Genomic DNA, 14,065 nt, shown 5'->3' on the forward strand with positions numbered 1-14,065 from the left:
CTGACTTGGGGAATTGACCCTTCTGAGGGAGGTAAAACAAGCTAACAGTGAATTACAGACAGAACAACTATTTCGAAACACAGTCACATTTAGTAGTGCCTCTGAGTTACAAAGAGTTCCATTTTTTTTCTGAAAATTATGATGCATTTCCCTTAGCAGCAATAACTGCTTTTAGCAAATATAATTCTTCCTGCATATCTGTCTTCAGCGTTTCCCACTTCTGTCTCTATCGTGCTGTGAGCACTGCTTTTAATCTTAAAAGCAAGTTTTGTGCCTGTAGTTCTTCTGACCCTCATTTCTTGTGAGGTCAGTATCTAAGAATGGGTTTCTAGACCTTTGTAAGTCCCATTGGCTTTCTGAAGTAGCGAGGGTGGAGAAGGTCTAGTCAAAATGTTGTGGATAAAGCAGTCCATTCTCTCCAGAGCTGAGGACAAGTTGTAAACAGCAGCAAACAGCGGGGGAACTGAGCAAATTCAAAGTAATCTTACATAGTCCAAATTATAATCAAAGTAATCAGTAGTGCAGAACCTGATTCTGATGTCTGTTAAACCATGCTTCACAGAATCACAAAATGGTTGAGGTTGAAAGGGACCTCTGGAGGTCATCTAGTCCAACCTCTTTGCTCAAGCAGGGCCACCCAGAGCCAATTGCCCAGAACTATGTCCAGACAGCTTTTCAATGTTTCCAGGGATGGAGATTCCACAGCATTTCTGGGGAACCTGCACCAGTGGTCGGTCACCCTCACATAAGGGTTTGTGCCCTTATTTTATAAAATACAAAGAATAACTTAAGTTCTCTGATGTGTTGATAAGAAAATCAAACTTGCCACAACACAAAAATTAATTTTATAATAAAATATGACAGTTTTTTAAACTAACACTTTTAAAATGGCCATCTTTTAATGTGCTTTTCATTACAGCTGATGCTGTAGTCAAATTGCAAACTAATGCTAGGGGCATGGAACAGAATTTCCACTGTTCTAGTCAAGATTTGTCTGGTGCATGTACTGGGCCTAAGGGAATACCATAGCTCATGTTTAAAAGGAACTTTCAGTTTAAATAGTGAATCTAGTGAAGTGTTTGAAACTGAACTGCCATGAGTGCATCTTGGAGGGAAAAAAAAAGAAAACAAAAAAGCGGAGGGGAAAAAAAACCCACACAAAAAAGTATTTTGCAAGTATTTTGAAAGTACTAATTTACTAATATGCTAGAAAATAATTCAGGCTGTGTTCATACAAGTGTTTCTGCAAAATTGTGATTCTTTTCTGAATATTAGAATGAGCAAGAAACAAAATTCTCTGTGCTTCTAGGAAAGTTATAAAATTAATCTCTGAATAAATTTCCTTTGTACACTAATACAGTAGTATAATACACCACCTGTCATAAAAGAATGAGCAAACCTTTTCATCAGTTTGTTTATTACAGGACCATAGACACATCAGTCAGAAGGGAACTTTAGAGCCCGTGTTGTCCAGCTACTCACTTCAAGTAGGACTATTGCTAACCCTGGATCAGACCAGCTTTTCATCTTCTACTGCTCTGGTTCAAGCACTACATTACCCTACCCTTGGGAGAGCATTTTCCTGATGCCCAGTCTGAACCTTTGAAGCCACTGTTTCTGGCCATTGGTCACTGCTCTGGTGATGTCAGTTTGCCTCATTGATGGCAGGAGCACATTTATCCAGTTATCATCCAGATCCAGACATAGTGCACAATGTGACGTCTTTTCCTCAGCCAGCCACTCCACATCCTGCATGGAAACATGGAGCTGTTCTGCACCAGATGTGAAACTTTGCACATTTCCTTGTCCAACTTCCTAAAGCTTTTGCTGACTCAGTCCTTAAGTTTATCAGGATCTATTTGGTTTAATGCTCTACCATTCAGTGTGTCAAGCACTGCTTTTAGCTTGTCCACATAGCCAGTCCCTTCATCTTGATGGTGATAGGGTTGAGTATTTACGTGTAAGAATCAGGGGGAAGGCGACCATGGAAGATACTATGGTGGCAGCCTGTTCTACAGACCACCCAACCAGGATGAAGAGACAGATGAATATTCTGTAAGTAGCTGGGAGAAGTTTCACAATTGATAGCCCTTGTTCTTGTGGGAGACTTTGCAGATGTCTGCTGGAAATATAATACAGCTGAGAGGAAACAGTCTAGAAGGTTCAAGGAACATGTGGAAGATGACTTCCTGACACAGCTGGTGAGGGAGCCAACTAGGGAGGGAGCCCCTTGGACCTTTTGTTTGTTAACAGAGAAGGACTTGTGGGTGATGTGGCAGCTAGAGGCTGCCTTTTTTATTAAGCAATATAAAAGCAATCATGAAATAAGTTTTCAGTTCTCAGAGAAGTAAGGAGGGTGGTCATCAGAACTGCCACGTTGGACTTCCAGAAGGCAGACATTCTCTTGTTTAGGATCCTGGTTGACAGAGTCCCTTGGAAGGCAGTCCTGAAGGGCAAAGGACTACAGAAAAGCTGGACATTCCTCAAGGACAAGTGGGGAAGAAGACCAGCTTGGCTGAACAGAGAGCTTTGTCTCAAAGTCATGGAAAAAAAGAAAGGTTATGCAGGGAGAAAATTAGGGGGGCCAAAGCCCAACTAGAACCTAATCTGGCTGCCATAAAAGACTAAAAAATGTTTCTGTAAATACAGTTGCAACAAAAGCATGGCTAAGGACAATCTTTGTCAATGATCTGGATGAAGAGGATGCATTTTGCTTGCTATTCAGACAGTCCCTGACTGAATTAAATTCATAAAACAAAAGAAGGAAACAGTAGAATGCCTATCAGGTGGATTCTCTATGAATCTTAGGTTGTCACATTTAACTGTATATTCCAAGTTAGATGGAAGTAAAATGAGAACATAGAAAAATTTAGTAGAGTCATAGTGAAAACAACACTGAAAGGGGCTGATAATTGAGTGTTTTAGTGAGATGTCCCAGACAGCTGAGACTTCAGTGTGAGCACATTTCAGGGAGGGCAAGAACAAAAGTACCTCATAATATATGCAGTTGTGTAGTTACTGCAGAAGTGTTCACTCATTAAGATAATACAGAAAAACATCAAATTGGTGTTCTACTGGAATGCAAGAAGATGAGTAAACAGTTGTTGCAGAAAGGATGCCTCTCTAAAAAGTGAGCCATATGCATACCTCAGAGTGAAGGAGAGTCTTCAGAATATTCATTACAGGTATAGTATTTTGAAGTATTGATCAAAGCATTTAACATTTTACATTAGCTCAAAGAATGTTACTTGAACACTGTTCACTCCTTATTTTTTCAGGGGTTCCAAAGCATGAACTAGTCTGAAGGACTTCAAAAGTTCAGACATCATAATTGCTCACAGGTAGTACAATGTGGTATCCCATTATCATATTGTTCTGCATGGTCTTTACCTGTAGCCTGGCTTTCTGATAACCTACCAGATTGGATTTTCTTTTCTAGGGTATTTTACTGTATTTGTGCTTTTCAAGGCAAATTTGGAGCATGTGCTGGACTGCATTCAGGGTTCTGCAAGGTGAGTACAAAGTCCAGAAGCTTGACATATTTCCTGCCTCTTCTTTATTTCATCACATTCCTCCACAAGTGAACATATATTTACAGAGATTATATACGGAGATGGAGAGGACAGTTTTAGCTTCGAAAAGGTAGTTTGCCTGCATTGTTCGAAGAAAAGTCAAAAGATTCTGACCAGCTGCAGTTACCCGAATATGTATCAAGTCAAGAAAACATTTTTTCTTAACTCCAATTTGTAAGCCACATAGAGCTAAATTTTAATGCTGTGGCACCGTGATCATCCCAGGTGTGACATTCATCTCCAGACTACCAGGTCTGTCTATAAGCTAAGTAATGACTTCTATCTTGTAGCTGACAGAGATCTAGACAGTACAGGCTGTTGAGCCCAATGAGATCTTTAGCTGACTGCTTTGTCTCTAGATGCCCACTTTATGGTTACTTGAATACCTTCCAAACAGCATCAATTAAATTAATTGAACAGGCATTCAATGAAGTTGTCCACATACGGACATCTAGTAATGTATAAGGTGGTAGAGGATGTCCAAAACATCCTCTTGAGGATGGCAGGTAGTACAGAAATTTGTAGAGCACTTGTACCCTGCTGGAGCAGCAGCTGGAAGCAAAGCAAAATATCCTGCAAGGCACAGCAGGTGACACTGGCCCCTTCTGTACAACCATTTTAATTCTCCACTGATTATTAGGGAAGCCTGGACACATGGATCACATATAGGCACTGAGGATTAGCATGTAAGTGTAGGTGTCTACAGTAAGAAAACAAATCCTGTTGTAGACTTTGATAACTATGCAATTATGAAATCTTCATGGCACCTGCCTTCTTTTTCAAAAGTCCTCAAGGATTTGTGACACTGGGTGTCTAAATAGCTGAAACATATCCTGAGTCAAAAGGATAACAAAGCACGGCTTTTGCTAAGAATCAATACAAGGAAGATTAAGGCACTAGCTCCCGTGAAGTCGAGAATGCTGAGAGCCACCTCCTTTTCAGCACAGTATCTTTTTGTCTTTTTTTCTGAAAATACAGAAAGTTTCTTTGCAGTTACTTAATAAAAATTTCTGATCTCCATGCTGTACACCTGCTGTGTCATTATTTCTCTGTTGACTTCAGTAGGAGTTGCAGGGCTTCCAGAAATTAAAGGAGGCAATGGATATAAATACTAAATATAGATTTAGTAATGTAAGCAGAGATCATAGATAATTCTGTCTTTCTACTGGTGTTACCTTTATGCATAACTATTCTATTTAGTATACTTCTAAGTGTATTTTATTATACCATTAATAATCAAATAAGCCCTCTTGCGCATTAGTCAGGTCAAGAATTTATTGTTTGAGCATTTAATGTTCTCCTTTATTATGGACACTAAGAGTTCATGTAACTTGGTATTCAAGTAACCTGTACATGCGCATGACAAGGTCACTTTTTGATGTCAAGAAAATAATTTCAAGTTCTTAAAAGCAGAACACAATAATTTATATTTACAGGAAAAAAAAGATAAGGTACACCCTTTGTCACAACAGGAAGCCTATCTACAGAAGTTAGACCCCAGAAGTTTCCAGTTGTCTCTGCTAGGAAAAACTTAATTGTCATTTTAATGGAGTTAGATAGGAAATAATTTTCATCTGTTTGGTTTTTGATGTTGTGGGTAGTTTTTTTTTTCTTTTAAGAAAATTACACAGGTACTCAAGTGATATTGCTGTTGTTATGTCAGTGTCATGTATTATCATCCTCCACAATATAATGCTTAAAATCTATTAGTATTAAAATGTACACAATGTAGCTAAGATGAGCTTGTTTTCTAAGACATACAGTAATTTTCTTAAATGGCATGATAAATCAGTTCAGTGTAGTGTAACCTAATGCCTTCTATAACAAATGAAGCACAATGCGTTTTTCTAGCATGTTAGTATGATTGGCAATGATGACACTGACAAGCTTCTCATTTTTGTTCCAGATCTCACTTTAGATCCTCACTCGCATCATTTACATGTTTCAATGCAAAAGAAGGAGAAAAAGTGGAGAAGAGCGAAAAACAAAATCACAGTGGTGACAGATTATGCCTGGAACACCTTTTGCCATCAGGCATGATCATCTCATGCTGTCAAGGATAGCATTTAAGACAGTAGACTGGTGAATAGAGTGGTTACTCCAATAGCGTGGAGGTTTTTGTGGTTTTTTTAAAAAAAGAAGGATATTAAGTTCATTAAAAAGTGTGAAATATTACCAGTGGGTCTTGTGTTTCTCTGACTGATTGCATTACACAAAAAGAGCAATAAGGTGCGCACTGTTTAAACTTTAAAAATTCAACATTCCTGGAAGGTTAAAATATATTTCTAGCGGTGAAATTTCATTTTTCAGCCATCAGGGAGTTTGTGTGAGCTCTTTTAGGGGAAACCTCTCTTGTTCTTGAGCAAATCCATTTCATTGTAGACATCAAAATAGAAATGTGCATGCTCTGTTTAGCTGTAGCACGCTTGCTAACCAACAAAAGTGTCTGCCAAAATTCAGCAAAAGCAAAATTAAACAAATGAGCAAACAAGTGAAAAAACCCACACAACAAAATGTTACAAGTTCAATGCATTCCCAGAGAGCAGCCATTTCATATTACAGGATATCAGCAGTGTGCGGCTTTTCATTTCAAACCACATGGTCTCAGGCATGTAGAAGAACACTCAAAGATATGCTGTAAGCCTTGAGTGTATACGTAAACATTTTGCTACATACAGCTGTGAAAGGGAGCTGCCCTAAATGACATCTGCACTTGTAGTATTCCCTTCTTTTCTGCCAAGAAGCTGGTTTTACTGATAGTTGGTGCATTGCTTGACCCTTTCCACACTTTGTGAAGTCTTGAGGAGCCATGAATTCTACCACAGACTGAAAAAAAACCTCATAGATGGCCCTTGCTAAGTCATGGAGAAGGTTCATCAGATGACTGCTTATGTTGCAGAGTGGGGCGCATTGCCTTGGAAATATGTTTTCATGATAAGTACATTGCTGTTTATTGTTATTGCCTTTTAAGCTGTGCACTTGCTTCCCAGAAAGCCAAGCTGACTTGTCTGAACACACTACCTCAGAAATTACCATTTATACTGAAAACTCTATGTCATCATTATATTTCTTCCTAGGGCCTGCACTAGGCAACGCATGCTGAGCGGATCCTTTGAGGGGCAGCCTGCAAAAGAAAGGTCAATCCTTAGTGTCCAGCATCATATACGACAAGAACGCAGGTAAACATGGACAGAAAGGATGGGTTTAAAATACTGTTAAAATAAAGGCAACAAAGAGTTAACTTTGAGCAATACCTAATGTGAAAAACTGAGATTACTTACTTGTACAAAGAAGTGAATTCTACATTCTTCATTGTAACCATAATGAAATTCATTGTACTGCATAAATGAAAAAAATGCCTTTTTATTTCAAATGTCATTTCCTTTGCCAGCTACAAAGCTATCAATTTAAAGATCAGAAAGAAAGAAATTGGCTTATGTTAGACCGGATTGAAAACAATTGAAGAACATATAAGCTTCTGATGTTAGCACGCGAAAAATGATAAGAATTTGAGATATTGTGTGGCTGGAGAGCAGTGCTTTATAATGGCCATCTTATAAAGGTCAAAATTTCATCTTGAGATGTATCATTAAATTGATTATGATTGTTTCAGGTCGCTGAGACATGGTTCCAACAGCCAGCGAATCAGCAGAGGAAAATCTCTTGAAACATTGACTCAAGATGTAAGTCTCCATAGAAATGATAGTTTGAATTTGAGAATATAAGAAATAAGAACATGTACTATATAATAAATGCTTGTGTAAGGCTAATGTCTATTTATGATCTTGTTTACAGTTTGTCTTTTGAAATCTTGAAAGGAAATCATAATACAAATACCATAACTGCATTAGAATTATCCTCAAAATAACTGATGTGGTTATTTCACTGATAGGCTTACTGATTTTGAAACACTTACTGAGATAGATTCACTGAAGCTGTAGATACTACATTAGGAACACAACAATTGCTACCCAGGACACCTTAAAAAGCCTTACTCTTGAATTACACAAATCACTCAGACTGGCAAAGCAGCACTTCAAAATTTTTAATGGAAGTTTAACAATATTTTTCAAACACCAGGACTGTCAGACAAATGAACAAAGACTAAAAGGGAGAATAGTAATCATGGATTCCACTGTGGTATAGTTTCATGCAGTTAAGTGCATTTTCACTTCTGCTAATTCATAATGATATTTTGTGGATCTCTGTGACTATGATAATTCAAGGGGCAATATTAGTCCTTCCATTTCCAAATAGTGATAGTCATTTTCTAGATATGCTTCATACCTAAAAACAACTGCATAAGAAGCAACTAATTAATTACCCTGCATGGTAGTAAAAAGAAACTGTAGGTAACTAATTTTTTATAGCAGACATGGCTTTGCTTGTGTGCAATAATGAGGGCAAAACCCAGCACTGCTGCTCCAGGAATGCTCCAAAGACTCACTTTGAATAGCAGTAGTGATCATATCCTCCACAGAATGAGCTCAGATGATGTCTTCCCTGCCTCTCCCCTCTCCCTGCACTTGCAGTCACTACCTGTATGTTCTGCACAGCTCGCTACCTGGCAGCACATGCAGCAGGCTTGAGAAGCTGAGATGGTGTCTAAAGCTTCTTCTTTCCCAGTATTTGCCCTTAGTAACTTTGATGATATTCATTCCAGTTCAGAGAGATTGGCTGAGCTTACAGGACCTTTGCTTTTAAAGTTAAAAGTTGCATTGGATGGGACTTCAAGCATGAAATTAAAACTGAAATTAACCTTGATGAAAATAAGCAGTCTTGTGCTGTAGATAGAAAATACTGTACAATATGCTTGACTGAATTGGTGTGCGGTGCACTTGGAAATAAAGATTTCTTGTTTGATTCTTTCTATGTAAAATACCATATCTTGCTTTCATCAAAAACATTAAAAAACAACCCACAGACCTCATTTGAAAGGAATTCTTTTGCTTCTAGCACTCCAACACAGTGAGATACAGAAATGCACAGAGAGAAGACAGTGAGATAAAGATGATCCAAGAAAAAAAAGAACAAGCTGAAATGAAAAGGTATTTAAAAATCTAAAGTCTGAGTGCACATTTTTCCATATTAAGTATTCTCTGTGTGAAGTAAAAGTATTAAGAGTCATGATGAAAAAAGAACTAAGCGTAAGGGGTATTTTTGCTGGCTGTAATGCATATCACTTAATAATTTACATTCTGTCTTTCAAAAGGAAAGTCCAGGAAGAGGAGCTGCGAGAGAATCATCCTTATTTTGATAAACCACTTTTCATAGTTGGTCGTGAGCACAGATTCAGGAATTTCTGCCGAGTGGTGGTACGAGCTCGCTTTAATGCGTAAGTTTATTCTATATCAACAATTGGTTCCAACAAGTGTTTACTTTCATTGTAGGGATTTAGGTCTAACTTGTACTTTGGAAGGAAAACTGTGTATATTGTGGTCACTACACTAGCTGGCAGTCAGTTGCTAATGGTATAGTCTTGCTGTTGGAAGAACAGAAGCAATGAAATCCTGTGTAAGGGCAGAGACGTTTGAGCAATCTGTGATACTGAGATGGAGCAAGACCATGGGGAAACCGTAGGTGTGAACTGAGAATAATTTATACCCCTGTTTTTAGATCTTGGGGAATCAGCTTGCTGTTCCCTTCCTATTCCTCATCGTAAGGCAGGAAGTCTTTATACACCAACAGTTACTCAAAGAATAAAGGTGAAATCAATCCCAGCTATGCTCACCTGAAGACTCCTTAGCCCATAATCAGAGACCCAGAATGGGACAGGGAGGTGTTCAGCTGTGGGAGATAAAAGGAGAAAAGCTGAGGCCAGATGAAAGGTGAGAAGACTCAGTAAATAAACTGTAGGTATGTGCAAGTGTGGCAGGTACAGGTCTATGTACAAGAATCTTGATATAAAATCATCTTATAAGTCTTCTTTTAAACCTCTATGACTGACACCCAAATTTTGGAGGGTGATGCGTGTTACTTTGCAAACAGACAACGTAAGACAAAAGATAGCTCAAGGCTATGAGCTTGGCACTTGGCAGACCTGGTTTCAGCACCTACTTTATTATTGATTTTCTGTGTGTCCTTCAACAAATTACTTCTAGGTAGAACAAGGGGAAGGTTAGATACTCAGATTTACAATGACCATATGCAAGTGTTCTACGTAGAAGCATGTTCTTGAGTTAGGTGCCTACTTTTCTGTGCAACTGCTAACTTGATTGTGATTTGCTGGCCCATGAAGCCGTTGCAAATTGAAACATCAAAACAAAACACACAAACATACATTCCAAGCCACTTGTCAAATACATGTCAGTGCCTCTTAGCATTGTGGAGTGCCCAAGGGCAACAGGATATTTATATTATTAACAGTTTAATTAAAATGTGTGCGTTTACAAGAGTGCACTGATTTTGGTAAAGAGTCATTTCATTTTTTTATTTATTTCAGTCCTGCTTACTTTATTCATTGTCCCACCCAGCTTGCCAATTAAGATATTCTGGATATCTTTTTCAAACTGGTATGAATCATATTTTCTTCTTGTAAAAAAAGGCTGAGGAATGCCACTGTATACAATGTGGGGAAGAGACATAAGCTTAAGAAGACACAAAAGGCAGTGTGTTCAGTGGGAAGGCACCAAAACCAGTATTTTCTGTTTATGGACTGGTGTAAATGAGTGAACCTAGCACATGGAAGATGCCTCTTGATCTCCTTGTGTGTATTGTATGTTCTTGTAATTTATAACTGTGAAATCTCTTCTAGTGGTAATGCCTCAATTCAGGTCAGTCCATTTTTCACTTTAACTTCAGTGAAGAAGTGATGACATATTCCCATCCCAGTAGCTAGAGCCCTCAAATGGAATATAGGATACCTCAGTGCAGATCTTGTCTTGGCATGATATGCTAAAAGGATTTGAAATACAAGTAAAAAGCCACCCTGAACACTGGGACAGGGGAGGCTTCTTGTAGCTTCTGCTGAAGCCATTTGAAGTTTGAAATTGCGTTTGAAGCCATTTGGCTTTGTATAAAAGGTCTAAATAACTGCTGGAGCAAGAACTTCGCTTGTGTCACCTAGATAAGTGCTTACCACTTATAAAGTGGCTATCACTCTCTCTAGCTGCCTAATGGGAATCTGGATATGATAGGTGAAGTGCTGCAATTTCATAGGACAATTCAAATATGGAGAATCTAGTAATATTAATCAGAAAATACTGGAAGAAGTAATAACAGAAATAGGGTTTGTGGGAGGATTTTTTGAGTCTACAGAGGATATGGTCCAAGAGGTTTTGAAGTAAAAGGAAAGAACTCCTTGGGATAGCACTTTGGGATGTGAAATTCAGTAGCAGGTTATCCCCACCATGCCCAAGCAAAATACAAAAGGAAATCCTTGCTTAAAAAAGCAAGATCAAAAAAACAATCAGTTCAAAGAATCATTAGAGGAATTGCAGGTAGGCCATGAATTAAAGTGATAGTAGCTCTGCTGATAATATGGCTGAAATTGCATAGAATTAAATGAAACTTATACAGACATTTAAAATTAAGCGAAAATAAAATGTAGCCTTGATTTTGGTTATAAATTACTTTGAGGGGTGGATGCATGGTATAATTATAACGCTGACTGAAATAAAATGTAAATGACTGTATCTTTTCTTCTTTTTATAGTTCTAAAACAGATCCTGTTACTGGAGCTGTGAAAAATACCAAATACCATCAGCTTTAGTAAGCACTGCAAAAGTAACTTTGCTTGGTCACATAAGCCTGCAGTATATGTGTGTGAGTGCACACATGCATGTATGTGTGTCTGTGTATGCACATGTGTATTTCTTCTTTTTTTCCCAAAAAGGTTTTTCTTTCAATGGAGCTATATGAGGAGGAAGATAAATAGGAAGAGGATTTTTTTATCAGGCTTTTCTTCTTCACTTGCATGTAACTTGCCTAGTTTTACAATGCATTTCTGAAATACTGAAATCTTTGACACTCCTCAGTTTAATTTATTTTTCATAGGGAAACACTTAAGTGTAGTATAGACACAATAAAAGGGACACAGCACTTTTGGCATTTCTGTAATGTTATCCTTATGTATTGTTCACAGTGACTTGCTGGGTTTGGTTACTTACCTGGACTGGGTCATGATCATTGTTACTATATGCTCCTGCATTTCCATGATGTTTGAATCCCCCTTTAGAAGAGTTATGCATGCTCCAACACTCCAGGTACAGTCACTGAATCATTTTATATGTAATGAAGCACAGTCCCCTGGTTTTCTCCACACTATTTTTAAATTAAAACTCTTCTCTGCTTTGATTTTCAGATTGCTGAGTATGTTTTTGTAATATTTATGAGCATTGAGCTTAATCTGAAGATTATGGCAGATGGATTGTTTTTTACACCAACAGCTGTCATTAGGGACTTTGGAGGAGTTATGGACATATTTATATATCTTGTAAGTTTTTATATTCATGGGGGTTTCTGTAGTGTTCTTAATTTTGATATCTTTGGAGATACAAATGTTTAGTAACACTAAAAAATCTGGCTCTATGCCCTGGTGCTAATGCAGTAATTTGTGTACAAACACCACTGTTTTCATATGCATTCCTGTCAGTTATCTGCACAAATCATATTTAAACATCTAAAAAGACACTGACATGTGATAAGCACCTGACAGTTTATTGAAGGGCCATTGTATGGCTCCTTTTAATTGTTTATTTGTTGGTATATTTTAAGTATCCGACCCGATTTCATTCCAAGTAAGCTCAGGCTCCATACCTTGCTTCAGTATTTTTATGCAGGACAATCTTTATTTTATCTATTTCTTAGCCATTCATTGCTTCCTCCTTTCTTGACAGTTCTCCTGCTTTATAGAAGGTATTTCAAAAGCCTTTACCATTTGACAGAAAGACACGTCCTTGTTGCTGACATTGCTATAGCAGACATTGCTATAGCAGGAAGAAAGTAAAGCAGCATCTTTCTATATTGCATACCTATCAATAGCAGTTCTTAGGAAAAAATGTTCTGTTTTCTTTGTCCCCCAGAAATTTCTTGCATTCCATTCAAATACAGGAGAAGTGGATCTGTTTGCTCTTCACATATGACAATAAACACCACAGAATGTGTCAAAACCAGTGCGCAGTATGATACAGAATATTTTCTAACTGAAGAAATTACTAAGCAAACAGTCTGTGATAGCTTTAGATTAAATCTTTAAGAGATTAATCCGACAGACAGATGTGCTGCATAATATTTGTCATGATCAATTTGTATCACAGATTCCATTGTTAGCATAAATAAAAATATGCATGCTTATGCAAAACTCCTACTGTAGTATGCATAATCAGCATGTGCATTAGTTTCTTAAAATCTCTCTGAATCCCTCTGCTTGTGTGAAGGAAGATTTAGATGCTGTACCTTGGATATTCCAAATATGCCTGTGGTGGTCTTAAAAGAATATCAAAGAAACTCAGAAGCACTGGCAAATCTTTTTGTTTTGATAGGGTGGCTGTCTTTTACCACTGTTGTTTCTAACAAATTGCACTATGTTTTAAATCATATTGGTGATATCAGCTTCATCCTCCATATTTTTCATTCGTTTGCCTCTTTGCAGCACTCTCACCTCTATCCACTTATAATGACATTGGCTTTATAAATACTTTTAAAAAATAAGAAGTAATTAACAGACTTTATAAACAGTAACCATCTGTTAGAAATTGCTCAGACTGCAGGACACAACTATGCTGTTTGAAAACACTTCTGAATGCATATTTGTTTAATAAAACCACACAGTCACAAAACTAATGCCTGTAACAAAGCGGTAGGAAAAACTGGTGAGGAAGCTGTTAACAGACTTTCCAGGTGAAGATATCTCAGTTTCAGGCTAAAAGCTCTGTTTGAAATGAGAAGGGGGGGAAAGAGATGATGCTTCCTGCTCCAAGAATAAAATAGATTTTGAGTCGAAGCAGAAGACAGAGGATGAAGCTGATGCCCATCAGTTGGGACAGTCAGCCAGGGCACAGGAGATACAGTCCTTTTTCTAAATTAGGCTTTTTTTTTTCCTTAGTCTTCCCTTTAAGGAAATGAAGTGTTTATTGATCTTCTATGCTGTGTCTATGTCAGGTAACACATTGTAGCCCAATCCTTCTTTGTCTTCTCCTGCCCCGTCTCCTCAAGGTGAGTTTGATATTCCTGTGCTGGATGCCCCAGAACGTCCCTGCCAAATCCGGAGCTCAGCTCTTAATGGTACTTCGCTGCCTCCGACCTCTTAGAATTTTCAAACTGGTTCCTCAGATGCGGAAGGTGGTGCGAGAGCTGTTTAGCGGCTTTAAGGAAATCTTTTTGGTATGTGCCCATTATTTTGTTCTTGTTGTTAGAAGAAGATATTGAGGAGTAGTAAGATGCCATTTTCCTATAATGTTTATGTTTTCTAATCTTTTCTCCATTGTTGCTTGTTGATTTTTCATTGTAGATGATCACAGAACAAATTAAAGATTAGGAATATAAGTAACTCA

The 14,065-nt window shown here is 37.8% G+C and overlaps 1 protein-coding gene across 2 annotated transcripts in view; it reads left to right on the plus strand.

Moving 5' to 3' along the window:
- NALCN (sodium leak channel, non-selective) overlaps window positions 1-14,065 on the plus strand; it is a gene marked incomplete at its 3' end in the record, with an annotated part of 227,293 nt that overhangs the window by 186,516 nt on the left and 26,712 nt on the right. For both annotated transcript variants that reach the window (XM_080612623.1, XM_080612624.1), the window contains 8 exons: window positions 6,650-6,751; window positions 7,186-7,255; window positions 8,529-8,620; window positions 8,785-8,907; window positions 11,226-11,282; window positions 11,656-11,776; window positions 11,875-12,006; window positions 13,728-13,895. In XM_080612623.1, the coding sequence (XP_080468749.1) occupies window positions 6,650-6,751; window positions 7,186-7,255; window positions 8,529-8,620; window positions 8,785-8,907; window positions 11,226-11,282; window positions 11,656-11,776; window positions 11,875-12,006; window positions 13,728-13,895 (865 nt within the window). The remainder of the gene's footprint in view (window positions 1-6,649; window positions 6,752-7,185; window positions 7,256-8,528; window positions 8,621-8,784; window positions 8,908-11,225; window positions 11,283-11,655; window positions 11,777-11,874; window positions 12,007-13,727; window positions 13,896-14,065) is intronic.

Source organism: Psittacula echo (assembly GCF_963264785.1).
Source record: "Psittacula echo genome assembly, chromosome: 3".
NCBI classification, from domain to species: domain Eukaryota; kingdom Metazoa; phylum Chordata; class Aves; order Psittaciformes; family Psittacidae; genus Psittacula; species Psittacula echo.